We start from the raw sequence: 17610 nt of genomic DNA, 5'->3' as shown, positions 1-17610 counted from the left end.
CCGTCTCGCCAAGTTTCTCGTGCACCCAACGCGTTGGAACTTGGAGGAAGACGCGAGCCGCGACAACTAGTGGTAGTCTGCAGTAGCTCCTAGCAAGTTCCTGCAGTACCGCCAAGGGGAGGAAGTGACAGCCGACCATTTCGGCGGGTGATCCATCCTCTTAAGGTCCGCTGATCAATTCGTGAATTTGAGAAATTTGAGATATTTTTAGAACGAATTATTATAATTATTCCTTTGTCTGAATTTGTATAAAAGGCCGTGCGGAGCAACAACGGCAGCTCATTCTTTAACAATGTATGGTACAAAAGTCTATATAATTAGAAATTGATCAAATTTGGTGATAATGTTCTTCAACATAACAAATGCGAAAACACAATTTTTTCAAAATTTTCTTTTGCTTAGTTATCGAGTAATTACGCATTAAGGGTGAATGATACAAAAGTCGAAATAATTAGAAATTGATCAAATTTGGTGATAATGTTCTTCAACATCAAGTCCGAAAACACAATTTTTTTCAAAATTTTCTTCTGTTTAGTTATCGAGTAATTACGCATTAAAGCAGATTTCTTATGCCCGGAATGTATACCTATATATATGGAAACGCTATGCTTATACACGTGAACTTTAGTGATCAATTACTCGATAACTGTACAGAAGAAAAATCTTAAAAAATTTGTATTGTCAAATTTGGCACTAAAGAATATGTTCACCAAATTTTATAAAATTCTGATCATTTTGAATTTTTTTATGTTTTTAGCATGGTTTAGCATGGCAACATTGTATCGCCTGTGCAATATATCCTTAAAGCAGATTTCTTATTGAATTTCGCTCAATTTCTCGGGAGGGGTCTTTCGATTTTGCTCAAACTTAGGTACTTTGAAGTACCTTAACAACTATTCTCAAATACCAAATTTCAACTCTCTAAGTGCTCAAGATCACAAGAACGAGCCTTATAATTTCCATTTTTTGCCTCGTTTTAAGATGATGGTTCACAAAGACTTTACGTTTAAGTCAAATAATACTGGTTCCATTTCCTTTAGTATACTATCTAGATTATAGAAAAACGGGTGTCACGAATTTTGCTCCTCGAACAAAATATCCGCGACAAAAGAACCGCGACAAAATAACCGCAGACAAAATAACCGTAGCTAAAATAACCGCGGATAAAATAACCTTAGATAAAATAACCATGTATAAAAATCCCGCACACACATCGAAAGTGCTCTGCATCCACCCAACGATCCCGCACACACATCGAAAGTGCTCTGCACCCACCCAACGATCCCGCACACACATCGAAAGTGCATTGCATCCACCCAACAATCCCGCACACACATCGAGAGTGCTCTGCACTTACCCAACGATCCCGCACACACATCGAATGGAATGTAGCAGATATTTTATACATGGTTATTTTATCTAAGGTTATTTTATCCGCAGTTATTTTAGCTACGATTATTTGGTCTGCGGTTATTTTGTCGCGGTTCTTTTATCGCGGATATTTTATCCGAGGAGCAAACATTACGGAACCGAAAAACATGGTTCAATCGTCCAGATCAAGAGGCCTTTCATTGTGATCAAGTTGAATAAATTGAAAATTTCAATAAAATGACCTTTTTCAAATTGATGCTACAGGCTCATATCTAGCTTAATTAAATTCTAATATGGCTCATTTTTTTCGTTTTTCATACCTTTCAAGCGAGTCATGAGGAAAATTTGGATCACGTGAAGAAGCCTAGAGAAATATCATTCCAAAGTTGGTCTTTTCCGAAATTTTACGAAAAATCGCTGAGTTTCACCGTGCGCCACGGATTTCTAACAACTCCGATGTCACAAAAATTTAGGTGAGAGCAGTTCTTCATATCCAGAACACCCACTTCGAGGAATTTCTTAGCCCGAACTTCCATCACTCTCTACAGCTTGCCGAAGATGACACAACTCCGAGTGCTTTGTTATTAAAAAATGTATGATACAGTATTTCTAATTTTTTTGCGGCTGTTTTACGGAGTTTTCAGTATAGTTGTATTGAATAGAACACACATTTACCACATAAACAGCAGTACATTTTTTGATAAATAGAATCATATGCTATACACTGCCTTTTCATATGAATTTTCGTATTCAAAAATATATCATTTTTAAAGAAAAATATATTTTCAGTTCATTCAAAAAACCTATTTTTAATTATGTTGGACTAGCTTTCAATTTTTATGAATTTCATTTTTAGACTTGGTTTAATACTGTTTTTTTTTTTCATCATGTGAAACGTAATAATTTTTCAGCCGTGTATAATACAGTTTGAATTTACTCTCAAATTTACTTTATATGAAATATTGAAAGGTGCGTTAATATCTCCTCATTTCTTTGTATGATAAACAATAACGGTGCAAGGATAAAGATGCAAGACGATTTGAAGGGCTATGAACAGTGTGAACGTTGGAATTTTAGGTTTTTTTTGTTTATTGTATACATCAAAATTGGTTGGATGGATTTAAATAAAACCTTGTACACATCTTTTACACACTCAGTACTGGAAAAATTTTGTTTCAATTTGTTCCATGGTATTATTTTGTATAAAGGGGTGTTGAAAATAGCACTCGCGGAATCGGTGTTGACAGCAAATCTCAAAAATGAAACATCTCAGGACGAAAAACTAAAAAGATTCTTAAAATACATGAGGTATTCCAGTCCAAGTGTGTAAATCCGCGATCCTGACCCACTCGAATTTCTCTGATTTTTTTTACATGCTTACATTGAGTCTTAAAAATATCCTCATTATATATTTAGTGTTCCTAACATCTCTCATTTCTGAAAAAAAAAGTTTTTCGAGAAAAAACGTCGTGATTTAAAAATCTGAAAAAATTCTAAAAACACCGTGATACCATATAAAAAATGTTAAGCCATCACCCGTAGTGGGCAGATTATTTTTTCAGTGTTTTACAAGCTATTAACGTTCTTGAAATTCCAGAAATTTCTCAAATAGTTTACCTTCAGCTGATACTGAACTATTTTGGTACTCAAATTAATTTTGTTGATGATTTTTGAATAACACAATACGAATTATAAACCTTAAAATTAGCATAATGCCTACGTGATGCCTGAATAATGCTCCACAACATGATATAGCGTCTGGAGTTCTTAATGTTTTTTTCAGAATAGGTATAAAAAATTCTATTTGTTATATAATTAATTATAATTATTAAGTCAGATTAATTCATGAGAAATAAGTTTTTATCGCAGTTTGGGTGTGCATGAAGGAAGGCATGTTACTTGAAGTATATTTTAAACCTGACATACAGCATGAATACTATAAAAAACTAGAGACAAGTATATTTATGGTTTTTGAACAGTCACCTGTAAAATCATGGAAATCAATGGTTGAAAGACTTTTCATTCAAGAACGAAAACGTTTTCAAATAAATACAAAAGTTGCCACGTACACGGATTACGAACATGAATGTGATTCCATTTTTCAAAAAATGTACTGCTGTTTATATGGCAAATGTGTGTTCGATTTAATACAACTGTACTGAAAACTCCGTAAAACAGCCGCAAAAAAAAATTAGAAACACTGCATCATACATTTGTTAATATCAAAGCACTCGGAGTTGTATCATCTTCGGCAAGCTGTAGAGAGTGATGGAAGTTCGGGCCAAGAAATTCGTCGAAGCGGGTCGTTCTGGATATGAAGAACTGCTCTCACCTAAATTTTTGTGAACATCGGAGTTGATAGAAATCCGTGGCACACGGTCAAACTTAGCAATTTTTCGTAAAATTTCGAAAAAGACCAACTTTGGAATGATATTTCTCTAGGCTTCTTCACGTGATCCAAATTTTCCTCATGACTCGCTTGAAAGGTATGAAAAACGAAAAAAATGAGCCATATTAGAAGTTAATTAAGCTAGATATGAGCCTGTAGCATCAATTTGAAAAGGTCATTTTATTGAAATTTTCAATTCATTTAACTTGATCACAATGAAAGGCCTCTTGATCTGGACAACTGAATCACGTTTTTCTATAATCTAGATGGCATACTAAAGGAAATGGAACCAGTATTATTTGACTTGAACGTAAAGTCTTTGTAAACCATCATCTTAAAATGAGGCAAAAAATGGAAATTTTTTTACCTTTATAAGGCCCGTTCTCGTGACCTTGAGCACTTAGAGAGTTGAAATTTGGTATTTGAGAATAGTTTTTAAGGTACTGGGAAGTACCCAAGTTTGAGAAAAATCGAAAGACCCCTCCCGTGAAATTGGGCGAAATTCAATGGATCTACTCATAGCTATATATATGGAAACGCTATGCTTATACAAGTGAACTTTAGTGATCAATTACTCGATAACTGAACAGAAGAAAAATCTTAAAAATTTGTATTGTCAAATTTGACACTAAAGAATATGTTCACCAAATTTTATAAAATTCTGATAATTTTGAAATTTTTTATGTTTTTGGCATGGTGTAGCATGGCAACAGTGTAAGCCTGTACCAAATATTCTTAATCAGCTCTCGGTTCAAATACAAAGGTAGTGACTCTGAAAAAGCAAGCTTCAACAATTTAAAACCTTTAATTTTCCAAATTTCACGCCGAGAGGAAGGAGGAGAGGGGTAGTAGAATTTTTTATACCTATTCTGACAACACATATTAAGGTATTCCTTTCGCACGGCCATATTTTTTGGTGTCACAAACTAGAGCACTCGAAATTTGGACTGATTCCTAACCTCTGAGAAGTCGCTGTTATATGGGAAAAGCTTCTGCTTCTGCCATTTTTCCAACTTATATCGTTAATATCTCTTTTCAACATTCGATAACCCTTTATTTTTATTATCGCTATGGATTCCTTACATTTTTTTCTATCCGTAAGATAGTTTTTATCAGGAATTTATAGATATTCATTGTATAAATTATTGAATAGAAATGTAGTGATGATGGATTCTCCATAAGCTCCCGTAAAAATTTTACGATTTTCGACATTTTAATCCTTCATTAAATGGTCGATAACCTGACCTAAAATTTCGCCAATCTATTCGAAAGCAGTTGTATTTTACTGCAAATTAAAACCAATTTTTTGTAGAGATTTCGGGTTCGTGAAAGGAATACCTTATGAACTCCAGATGCTATATCATGTTGTGAAGTATTATTCAACCATTACGGAGGCATTATTCTCATTTTAAAGATTTATAATTTGTATTTCACTATTCGAAATTCATTAATGAAATTAATTTGAGAACCAAAATAATTTAGTATCAGCTCAAGGTGAGCTATTTGAGAATTTTTTGGAATTTCAAGAACGTTAATAGTTTGTAAAACACCGACAAAATAATCTGTCCACTACGGGTGTTGGCTTAACATTTTTTATATGTTATCACGTTGCTTTTAGAATTTTATCACATTTTTGAAACATGACGTTGTTTATTTCGAAAAAAATTTCATTTCGAAATGAGGGATGTTTGGAGCACTCTAAAAATATGATGAGAGTGTTTTTTAGGCTCAATATGATGATATAAAAAAAAATCAAAGAAATCCGAGAGGGTCAGGGTCACAGGTTTACCCTTGGGCTAGAATGCCTCATATATAAGTTTTGTTGCTTCTCACAAAATATTTGATAGCACAGTGGATAGCGCCCCAGATTAGACTCCGAGGGTCCCGGAATCGAGATTCTCTTCGATCGACTTTTTTTCGATTTACTTAAATTCGGTTTGTTGTCCCGAAAGCTTTGGTCAAAACAACCAGCTCGTCATCCAACCAATAAGTCGTTCCGACGACGGTGATGTGGTCGTTCCGACCACGAATGAGTCGTTTTGATCATGGTCAGAATGACTCTGGTGGGACCTTTACTGGACCCTACAGTGAGTCGGAATTCCCACTACGATTTCGTGGTCGAAACGACCGACGTGAATGTGTCATGTTCAGCTCAGTCCTACCACAAATCACCTGTACAGAAGTGATTTATACAAAAACGAACAGAAATCTGATCACACAATCCGCTAGGGTGGATATGAATTGAAAAAGTGTGGCTGCAATCAAAATGGCATTTCGATGAACGTTTTTCACAATTGTTTACTTTAACACAATTGATGCAAAAACTTTGGTTGTCTGTTTGTAGTTTTTTATCCAACGAGGAAAACGGAACACCATGAAAAATTGAATTGATCTTTGTTTACCTTGATGCCTTTTGAAGACTTTTTCTGAGAAGTAGACCCATACGTTAGATGCGAAGATGGAATGCATTTTACCCCTCCCACTGAACCTCTTGTTGCAACATCCCCTTCCTGATGTACCATTTCTTCGTCCTCGATACTTGTTGCTGCTTTTCTTTTTATCGTTATTTTGTTACCAGAGCCAGCATACATGACCGAATATATTGAAGATCCATTGGACACTGTTCTGATAGCTGGTGAATCTGAAAAAAGAAACATTTCTCTTATCATGTGTCCATTACCTTTTATAAAAGCTAATATACTGGATGAAGAAGAGACTTATTTTTGTGATTATTTTTAAATCCTTGATAGTTGTATCTGAACATGAGTACAATATATTAGGTAATTTAAAAAAAACATGGAAAACCATTCTTTCATAATTCTGCGACTACCAGGAGCAAAAAAACTTTATACATAATTGAATGAGCTGTCATTTGAAAATATTGATTTTCCCTGGATGATAGAAAGAATTGGGAATGCATGATTTTTCAAAAAAAAATCCTTATATTTCTGTGGTTAAAGCAATTATCAATTAGTTAATTTTTACTACTATAGCTAGTGCATAACAAAAGTTAGTGTACAACAAAAGATGTTCCTGAAAAATGCAGTCAGAATTAAGGTTGCTCTGTGGGAGAAGCACCGGCTGCTGGACTGATTTACTGTAAGAAAAAAGAATTTTAACAATGTGGATGACTTCAGCTCTGTTAGCAATACTTTGAAGCATATTTTTATTGGAAAGTCACAACAAATTATTAAAAATTCCATTCATGTGTGTTACACATTAAGGCGACAGGGGAGTGGGTTGTCAATTGTATGCGAAGAGAGCCGAATTTAATAGGTTGTTTTCATTGGCTTCAATTCAATATATTTTCTGTGAACCTTTTGATTACTCAAAAGACTTTGAAAGGATATTCTATAAAAATATTATTTTCTTTCATTTTTTTCCAGATTGTATATTACCATTCGAGTTTAAGAAAATTGGAAAATTTATTGTTTGAATCCACTACATGACGATATTTCAGAATTTTTGTATGTTTGAATCTAGTTGAACACCTGTTAAAGTTATCTAATACTCATTAAGTATACATGTTTACGTTTCTTCAATCGAAAAATTGAATTTGTAATTCCAGGATATGAAAAAACAGTTTTGTGGTTGTGAAAAAAGTTTTATGGGTCAAGCAAAAACTTATCAAATGTATCATCTTCAGAGCATTTTTGATGAGGCCTTCTCTTATTGAAGAATTAATGACAATGGAAAAGGAACAAAAGTATATTAGTGGAATAGAATAAACATTCCTCACTTTTCAAATCCATAAACATAAGTAGGATTATAGTGTATCAGTGTTTACCAGGTACTGTTTGCGTAGCCAAGTTGTCGATGGTTGGCAAAGTATTGGCTTGAGTTTGTGTTGAAGTGGTACTCGTATAGACGCACGGCAATATGCTATAGGCGGATTTGGAAAGGCCTGCATTACATTTAAATTCATCTTTAAATCCAGCACCTTCCTGGAGCAATTCCATAAGACTGTTGGCACCCATTGCAGCAGGACAATTGTTGCTAGAATTGGAAGCTGCGACGGATAATATCAAATTACGATAAATCCCAGTGCTCCTCAAGTATTCGCACAATTTTTTGTAACACTGAAGTAAAATTCTGAGCTGTACGTTTTCAATATATTTCTCATAATCTTTGCACCATCCGCACGAGGGTTTTAACTTTTTCCTACCGCCGCGACAAGCCCGACATACGTGATGCTGACAATTGGTTTCAGTTGGTGTGTGAGGCTCAATCAAAAGATTCGAACAAACAGTGCAACTCAAACTCTGACGCAAATAAGGTACCAGTCTATACAAATCGGTCCAAGAGTTTGGATCTTCCACATCGGCCTGTAATACCAGCCGACATGTCGACACATACAAACTCGTAGCGTTCATACTTTTCTTTTTTTTTCGTTTTAAAAGTGCCACCTTTTTCCCTCTGTTTAGAAATTTTCCTCCACCACCTCCCTTGGCCGCCCACCTCCCCCACCCATACAACAAACCACCGTTTTTCGACACTCTGCTTTTATCCACTATTATTATTTCGAATGAGCTTTCTTTTCTTCCTTTTTCTTCGATCACGATAAACTACACTTATACGACACATTACCGAAACCGAGCAGCATAACCATCTTTGCACACAAACAAAACATCCGCCATGTTTTTCTTACTCTCCATCTCACTTTTCCCATCAGATGCGCTTCTTGCGTCCTTTTTCCTTCAACAACACTTATCCTCTGGTACTGTATATTATAACACAAAAATTTGGTAATTTTTTTTGTGTAGTTTTGAAATTGTTTCTGTTAATTTTCAAAACTATTACGATAGTTTTCGAAATAATAGTTCATGAATAGTTTATAAAAAATTATTGGTATATTATCGGTAGAGCCCGATCGTAAAATCGTTTTCTTTTTTTAAACGTGCGGAACCCAATTGAGAACCACATTATTACTATTAGATTTGTTGACGAAATGATTATTTCATCATAATCAATGAACTTTTATAAATCTTTCACGCTGCGGGTCAAAAAAGAGCTGCGTATTATCATCATCCCGATAATGATGAATCACTAGGGATTTACTAAGGCTATATCAGTTGTATTACAAAATACATAAACACGCGCAGATACGCACACACACACATACACGCGCACGCGCGAGCTCACAACCAGCAGGGGCCCAATAAAGAATTGTCGCATGCGATAAATATCGCATATATGCCATTTATATCGCATGCGACTTCACTCGTGTCGCGCGTATTCTGCTCGAACGTCGCTCGAGATTTAAATGCACCACTATTTCCGTAATTCCGTATGTGAGTTCACATCAGCGTTGCCCGCGTTGCCACATGTTGAAGCAACGTATTAGCCAATGGCGAAACAGTTTAAAGAAAATCCTGATTAAAATTTGTGGCGCGCATTTTTAAGTTTTGAGAAACTTTTGAAAATGGGATTTAAAAATCGGTATAATAGAAATTTCATTTTCGAAAACGTGATTTCAGAATAATTTCGAAAGTTTTGGAAAAAATAAGGATTAAACATGAAAATATGAAGTTACAAACTTCCGGTTTCAAAACAAGTCAAATTTTAATAACTAAATCGTTTTTTAAAAATCATAAAATATATCAATTATTATTCTCATAGGGTACGTTAATAGTATTTAGAAATAAGTTAATTTATTTCATAATTGGTGAGGGCTATCCTGCTCAAAGCAGTTTTTTTGGAGTTCTTCGTTTTTCAAACGTCGTCCTTTAAGGAAGTTGAAGCGATATATATAGGACATCATACGAAAAATACATTAGATTTTATTATTCCAAATTAATGAATTGAAAATTTACGTGAATCTTCTTGAATAGCGTTTAATTATGTGTGAAAAATTTGGAGAGGTTTCACTTCCTAGTAATCGAGATATTCATTGTTGAAAATGACAAGATTAAACATGGGCCCTTATGGAAGCTTTCAAAAAATTGCAAACCTCAACAATAAATATCTCAATTTCACGACGGTGAATCATCGGCATATCCCGCCAGAAGTTTAATACTGTCTTTAAGCTTCCTGTTTAAAAAATTTTAATGTGCAAAGTTGGAAAATAGTTTTAACATAAGAAACGCTTCAACCTCCTTAAGATGATGCATCAGTCGGTAATCACACCTCGAATTTTTGAAATTGAAACTCTTTGACATCGTTCGTCCGATTAAAATAATAAAAATGTCATCGTACGCAGAACGATCGCAAAAATCCGATGACATTTTTATTTTTTCGATCAGACGAACGATGTAGAAAAATTTCCTTTTCAAAATTTGCAGTTATCTCTCTCGCACTCACGGTTGTGATTACCGACTGATCCATCATCTTAACTCTCAACTACGCTAGCTATTTTTTTCAGACTGGTGAGAGTCTCAAGTAAACAGGGAGTTGAGACTCCTCGTGTTTCCATCTTTTTTTTATTTCATTATTATATTGAAAAAGATAAAAATACGGGAATTCGGTTGAGCGACATTTTGCTGAATGACAATTTGAATTGTTAATTCCATTATTTTTCCAAATTGTTGTAAGTCACATCTAACCAACCCACCTATAACCTTTTTCAAAACTGTTATTAGTTACATCTAAAATCATTTTTAAACTTATTCAAAATTAATATTGGTCACATCTAAAAATGTAATGATAACCTTTTTCAAAGTCGTTATTAGGCATATTTAAACTCACATAACCACACTTTAGCAGTCAGTATATTTTTCTACGTTTATAGACATATCACGAAAAATGTAAAAAAAAATCCATAAAAATAAATCATGAAACCAACTGTAAATTATTTCAACAGAATACGAAAAAAATTTCACAAATCATGAAAATAAACATCATATTAAAAAACAGTACATTATGTAACAAGGATGCAAAGTGGATCTTTTACGCCAAGCGCGATGTTTTCAGTACGAGGCGAAGACGAGTTTTAACTCCTAGGAGTTAAAAGTGGTGTTTTACGTACTCCTCACCACTAATCTATTTCAACAGTCGGTAAAACACTTATTTTCCGTGCCGCCGGCAGGCTCGAAAAGCGCGGAAAACGTGATTGCGTTTATATAAAATCTATTCTGACGAGTGTGAGTTTGCAGGCCGAGCCAAAGGCGAGGACTGCAATCACACACGAGTCAAAAAAAGTTTTTCGTACGCGTGTTATACTTAATTATATATTACGAGGTGCGGAAATGGGGGTTTTGTGTACGCGAAGCATACGCAAAAGCGTCCATTTACGTACCGCGTGATATAAAATACATTTTAATCCGGTCAGTAACGCCCAATGTAGTAGAAACCGGTGCTAAAATACGTGTAATGGCCTCTTCACACTGCGCGCCATTAGCGATGAGCGAGAAGAAGGGATAGACATTTCTCATCGCTCATCACGCGCAGTGTGTGCCAGAGGCCTAATGGCCTCTGCACACTGTGCGCGATAGCCAGTGAGGAGCTCCGATTATCCGGACGACGGCCAGAAAAGCAGAGCTCTCATTGGCTATTGCTCGTCGCTCGTCGCTCATCGCTAATCAGCGGGCAGTGTGCAGAGACCATAAACGGTACTTAACATCCGGAATAGCTAACCAGTCTAGTTATATGCCCGTTTCCTCCAACGTTAATCTGAGGTTAAACTCGGTTCATCCTATCTCGAAACTATATGAAAAAAATTGAACTAAGTTTAAACCGCGTCGAAGAAAATGACCATTATTCCGTTACCAGCGTTACCGGCGTCACTAATCCGGAATATAAGCACACGTACGGCGTTTTTATTCCGGTTTTATATATACAGACTAGGGTGATCCTTAACAGGGATGTTTTCGTATTTCTTTGCTTCCAGCAGGGGCTCAGATGCTTCCAAATTGATAAAAAATAATTCCCTGAAAATTTGAGCTCTCAATAGTAACTTTAATGACCGTTTTCTCCAACGTTAATCTGAATTTAAACTCGGTTCATCCTATCTCGAAACTATATAAAAAAAATTGAACTGAGTTTGAACGGTTTGAACCGCGTCGGAGAAAACGGCCATTAATGAGCGCCAGAGCGTATAGCGACGGTGCCAAACGTCGTGCTATAATAGAGCAGCTTTTAATTCACGAGTATTGTATACTATTTTATGGCCCGTATAACATAAAATATATTACATATTTCCAGTAATTTTTTTATATGTATAACCAATATATGAATATACAAATTCGTTTTTGGAATTGGTTTACCTGTATATCTTACACTCACGAATTGGAAAGTCAAGTAAGACGCCAAGTTTAACGGTCAACTTTTTTTTGTTTAAATTCTTTGGTTTATAATTTTTTACATATTAGTATAATGTTAACATATTAGTTTAGTAATGTTAATAGTCCACTTCACTCCAGATCAATTTTTTCTGTTATTCTCAAGTTAATAATAAACCTGAAACACAGCATGAATGCTGTAAAAAAACCAGAGACAAGTATATTTTATATCGTTTGGGCAGTTACCTGTGAGATTATGGAAATCAATGGTTTCATCAAGAAACAAAACGTTGTCAAATAATTGCAGAAGTTGTTAAGCAAAAAATTGCAACCACAAAAAATACAAAAATAAATTGCGACCAACAAAATAAAGATCACAAAAATTAAAAAATAAATTACGAACGAATAAAATTATAAACCAAAGAATTCAAACAAAAACAAATTAACCGTTATACTTGGCGTCTTACTTGACTTTCCAATTCGTGAGTGTAAGATACAGGTAAACCAATTCCAAAAACGACATTGTATTTACATATATTGGTTATAAATATTAAAAAATTACTAGAAATATGTAATATATTGTATAACACAAGTGGTTATTTGATAAATATCCTTAATAATATTGATAATGATAAAAAAATTAAACTTTGAGCTCAAATAACTATTAAACCAATAGAATTAGCTACAAATCAGAAGAGACCTTTTTTGTAGAGCGTCAAATTCTCTATGAAAATATGCATGACTCGAAATTTTGAATTTATTTGTCCCAAAGTTATAAAATACTGAAGAACGAAAGAAATTTTTCTCATGTTAATTCTATAAGAAGTGCGGACTATCTTAGAGTTACTATTGAGAGCTCAAATTTTCAGGGAATTATTTTTTATCAATTTGAAAGTATCTAAGCCCCTGCCGGGAGTAAAGAAATTCGAAAACACTCCTGTTAAGTACCACCTTAATACAGACGGGTTATTCATATATTCAATAGTAATTTGTATATCTATAATGATTAGGGTGTGCAGGAAAAAAAACAAAACGATATTTTTGTTTTCTTTTATTGCATCCAGCCGAGAAACTTGAATAAAAAAAAACAGAATCCCAAAAGCAGAGCTCATCGAAAAATTATTTCGAACGACGCATTGCGTTTGAAGATTTTCCATAAGAATATTGGTAACCCAGGAAACGATTGAGACCTCCTGGGCGCACAGTCGCTCGGACACAACAATTTGCTGCATCTGAGCGTGCCCCGCAGTGCTGTAGTTGGAACACTTGTGCTCGTCTGTTTTTGGAAAGCTAATTGGAAAGCACGCACCCATTATAAATTTCCGAGTTCATAACAAATTCGAAAATTGGGTATTCAATGATGATCATTTGACAGATAAAAGTCAAATTGGCGTGATAAGAATTCTTTTTTTTTAACACCATCTTCGCTATGGCTAAAAAATTTTTTAATGACGGATAAATTTATATCTCTTGACGGTTCTTTAATAATTTTAATTTGTAACGGTAAATCGAAAATGAGATAAACACATAATTTTATGACTTTCTGACTCATACAATGTATTTAGCTATTACTTATGTTTACACGTAATCGCTTTTTCAAAAATATATCCAACTTAATTCATCTGAACGTTTAACACAAAATGATTTCAGTATTTCGCGTTAGTTAATGAAGTATGTTATAGTGGCAAGATAACGTTTTCTTGTTGAACGTTCGGGTATTAATATCTTTAATATGTATGATCCTCCAATTACAGTTTTTCTGAAAAAAAAAACTTAACAAATATATCATGCATCAACAAAACACGCTTTATTCGTTTTGTATCACTGTACCGTTTTCTTCGTAAAATTCATCAAACGATCAATTAGAAAAAATGAACAAAAAAATGACTACTCAATCAATATAGTTAATAACGATATTATGCAATTGTTGCATTAGTAGTAAGTACATCAATTTTGGTTGCTTTTCCTTTTTCCACTTTTTTCTTCTCACAATTCGAGCGTACATAACTCGATAACTGAAGGAATGTGACTCGTGTTCGAAATAGTATTGTAGAATAAGTGAAACATTTGAAAAAAAAGTAGTAAATCCTATTTGAGATATGAAAAATGCGTTTGCGCAATGACAAAAATGAAAAGTAAACGGAGATATATGTCTGTAAACTTTGTGATTTTTGCGATATTTTTTGGAATTTTTCTTCCTCTCATCACCACTTTGTCACTCCTCCATCTGATCTTTTCTTGCATAAACTTTTTAATAGCTTCGCTTCCAACTTTTCGGAAAATCGCTATGATTTGTAATTCACGATCACTCCCGTAATAAAAAAAAAATCGATCACCTTCTCAGGGGTCTGACTAGATTCGCATCCTAAATTCAATCGTTTTTTGGCTTCACTTTGCCATTTGTGTTTTCGTTATTCTGTCGATTTTTCGCTTGCTGGCGCAACTGAGCTCTCTTCAAACTGGTCATTAGTTGACTCGATTGGTACAACCAGCTTGCCTTGAAGAAAAGAAAAAAACAAATGTATTTTCTTACAAATGTTTTTATGAATAATGCTTAAATAATAACTGACAGCAATGAGTGCTCGGTCGGCGTGTATGACTTTGGCAGATACCAAAATGTGTAGCCTGTGGCAAAGTCAATACTTGGTTGGATTATCACTAAGTCATGCACCGAATCGTTCATGAATCACTAAGCACCGGCAGTATTTCTAAGTAATGTAGATGCCTGTATTGGTCGAGTTTTTAATAGTTTTTCTTCGTCCCAGCCCAAATACAAATATAATGTTGTATTGAAAAAGAGTGACTGTCTGCAACACTTTGGAGGAGTTTCTTGAGAAAATGTGCATTAGGAATTTGAAAATTAGTTTAGTAAGATCCAAACAGTGATTATAACTAAACTTGTGAAAACCCACAAAGGTACATGGAAGAAAGATTAAAAAAAAATGAGGCAATGTTTATAAAAAAAAGACAATAGTGTAATTAATGATATACTGTTTATAAAATTAATGTGAAACAATATTGTTTGATCAAATGTTTTCACATTATATCTAAAAATAATGTGAAACCGACTGGAGATTGAACTTATTGGGAAGATTTTTAAGTTATCATTATTTAAATTAATAGAAATATAAACAAAAGTCTTACCACCATTATCATACAATTCATTAATATGGGAACCGAAAAAACTATGGATATGAATAGTCCTTTAGAATCGAAATACTGTTGCCTAGAAAAAACCCTGAAAACAATTCAATTATATTGTCAACTGAACATCAAAAGTATAAGAAAACTCAAAATAGCAAAAATACAATGATTCACAAAGGATTGGCTTACATCCAATTTGTAGCTGCGACTTCATTAATGTTCTCAGAGAAATAAACGAGTAGAACTGTGGATCCAAGAAATTAATTAATCATTTATTTTGAAAATTCATCTCTGCAATTTTTATCGTCATTATTTGACTCACGCAACACAAGAAACAGTAAAATTTGAAAGTTGGCGTGATTGCGTGTCATCAATGCAGTCATAGTGACGGCAATATGGAACGTCAGTAGTAAAGCCAGCCATGGATCTCGCCATTCAATCTGAAAAAACAAAATGAATGTTGATGGTTCGATACTATAAGTATAAACAAAACTGACTCTAACCCAAATTTCTTTTTGCTCATTAGGATCTGACAGAAAATATGTAAACATTTTAACCCTCAAGAACATTTTTGGGTCAACAAGATTCAGAATGAATGTAAGAAAATGAAATTTTTTTCTCATCAGCAACATCTCTGTATATCATGGAGATGACAAAATTGGATTCAGTTTCGCAAAAACAATATTACCGAGTTGATCTCATCTCACAAATTCACTCTGTGCCAGCAAAAGTAAAAGTGTAAATTGACATCTACATTAGATCTTCCGAATAAAAAAATTGACAATGCGATAGTTTATTAAAAATTGAATCCTGATCAAAACTGATGAAATGAACAGTTGACAAGCGGCTTGTCGAACTATCGTTTCCATTACGTATGGCGATAGTACATTGGAGGCATACAGAAAACAAAAATTTGCACAATCATGTTAGTTGCATGAATTTATAACTGAATAATCGCGGTCTTATAGAATTATGTAAATAAAATCTCAATCGTCATCATAACAGTTGTAAAAATACCAGTGATAATGCATTGTAAATCCTGAATGGCATATGAATTTCGAAGTTCCTTGTGTTTTAATACACACCAGACATAACCTATAAAATTGGAAAAGTTTCCGCTAAACTTCGATTTTAAAGAACATATATTGAATGAACTGAAAAAAAAAATGACCATTAGTAGACTTACACTTTGTAAAAAAGGCCATATACCGTCTATTAAGTCTGTAGCGATAAGATCCGGTCTTGACGACATTTCACTGTTTTGTTTCTCTGTTATGATTAATTATTGTACACTTATATGCCTCTACACACGTATGGATATAAAATATGATGGCACATAACTACGTGTCCGTAAATATATATATGCATAGATGTATATGTACGTTTGTAACTTGGGACTTGGACGGTTTAATGTGTGTTTAATGCGTTTAATGTAAAAGAGTGAAGGAGGAAACACACGTGAGGAGATGCCGCACTCGTGCATTCCATTTCCATTGCGTTTATATTTTACCGTACCGACTGCATAAAATGTATATAAACTCATGGCGCTCAAGTTTGAATTTCCTTTCAATATCCCTAGCGGATTTTGTGACTAGTTTGTTGTGGTCGGAATATTGAGCTAGTCGCTTTTGTATAAAAGTAGACCCGTTGTTATTATTCGTGGTCAGCAGGGGCACAATTCTGGAAGTCATACGAGAATTGTCGCATGTGATAAATATCGCATGCCATTTATCGCCTGTGACTTCACGACCGTACTCACGACCGAACGTCACTCGAAATTTAATGCACCACGATTTTCGTAATTCCGTATATGCGAGTTCACACCAGAGTGCCTCATGTTTTGAAGCAACGTATTAGCCAATGGCAAAACAGTTTGAAGAAAATCCTAATTAAAACTTATGGCGCGCATTCTTAAGTTTTGAAAAATTTTTGAAAATGGGATTTAAAAATCGATATAATGGAAATTTCGTTTTTGAAAACGTGTTCGAAAACGAAAACAGAATAAAAATAAATTTGAAAGTTTTGGGAAAAAATAAGCAGTAAACATAAAAACTTCAAAAGACTCGGTAGAGCTTGGGACAAGTACATTGACAGCCCTGTGTCTGCTGGCCCGAGGCTCTTGCTGAGTTTTTTTATACTTTCTCTGAATAAAACGATTCGCCGTGGTAGGGGTAAAATTGGCAAGTGATTTTTTTTAATTACAAAACTTCTGAGTCATCTGAGGCTTTGAAAATTGAACTGGAGATTAATAAATTCTCTTTTGATTCAACCCAAAATCAGCATGATCGGTGGCGTAATTGCTGAGAAAAAATCATTGCACGGACTCAAGCAGATTATGCAAAAGTTATCAACGCATTCAAGAATTTATGTGTCCGTATTTATAAACACTATCAAAGGCACTTTGATGCTCTTGAGTTTCTGATTGGTTGGATCTGACGACATCCATTTTTAGACGTTGTGATTGGTTGTTGAAATTGGTTGTTGATGATT

General features: G+C 34.3%; 2 protein-coding genes across 5 annotated transcripts in view; both read right to left on the bottom strand.

Annotated features, from left to right (window-relative positions):
• msl-2 (male-specific lethal 2) overlaps positions 1-8986 on the bottom strand; it is a 43134-nt gene extending 34148 nt beyond the window's left edge. The window contains exons 1-2 of the mRNA XM_043432706.1: positions 7548-8986; positions 6163-6401 (exon numbers count right to left, since the gene is read on the bottom strand). Coding sequence (XP_043288641.1) covers positions 6163-6401; positions 7548-8133 — 825 coding nt within the window. The 5' untranslated portion in view covers positions 8134-8986. The remainder of the gene's footprint in view (positions 1-6162; positions 6402-7547) is intronic.
• A 4521-nt stretch (positions 8987-13507) lies between these two features.
• On the bottom strand, positions 13508-16626 carry Tmem18 (transmembrane protein 18). Of its 4 annotated transcripts, none has more exons than XM_043432158.1 (6): positions 16307-16626; positions 15443-15560; positions 15310-15364; positions 15121-15214; positions 14313-14473; positions 13508-13735 (listed from the first exon to the last, which is right to left on the bottom strand). In XM_043432158.1, exons 1-5 carry the CDS (start codon positions 16370-16372, stop codon positions 14348-14350), a joined length of 459 nt encoding a protein of 152 aa, XP_043288093.1. In that variant the 5' UTR covers positions 16373-16626; the 3' UTR covers positions 13508-13735; positions 14313-14347. The 4 variants fall into 4 exon arrangements, with proteins under 4 accessions (XP_043288093.1, XP_043288094.1, XP_043288092.1 ...); XM_043432159.1 differs by adding an exon at positions 16138-16215 and having other exon boundaries at positions 13508-14473; positions 16307-16346; XM_043432157.1 differs by having other exon boundaries at positions 13508-14473; positions 16307-16624.
• Between the last annotated feature and the right edge of the window lie 984 nt (positions 16627-17610).

The sequence above is a fragment of the Venturia canescens genome, chromosome 11, assembly GCF_019457755.1.
Source record: "Venturia canescens isolate UGA chromosome 11, ASM1945775v1, whole genome shotgun sequence".
In the NCBI taxonomy this organism is placed as follows: domain Eukaryota; kingdom Metazoa; phylum Arthropoda; class Insecta; order Hymenoptera; family Ichneumonidae; genus Venturia; species Venturia canescens.
Note: the sequence above shows the minus strand (reverse complement) of the source record. Positions and strands in the feature narration are given on the sequence as shown.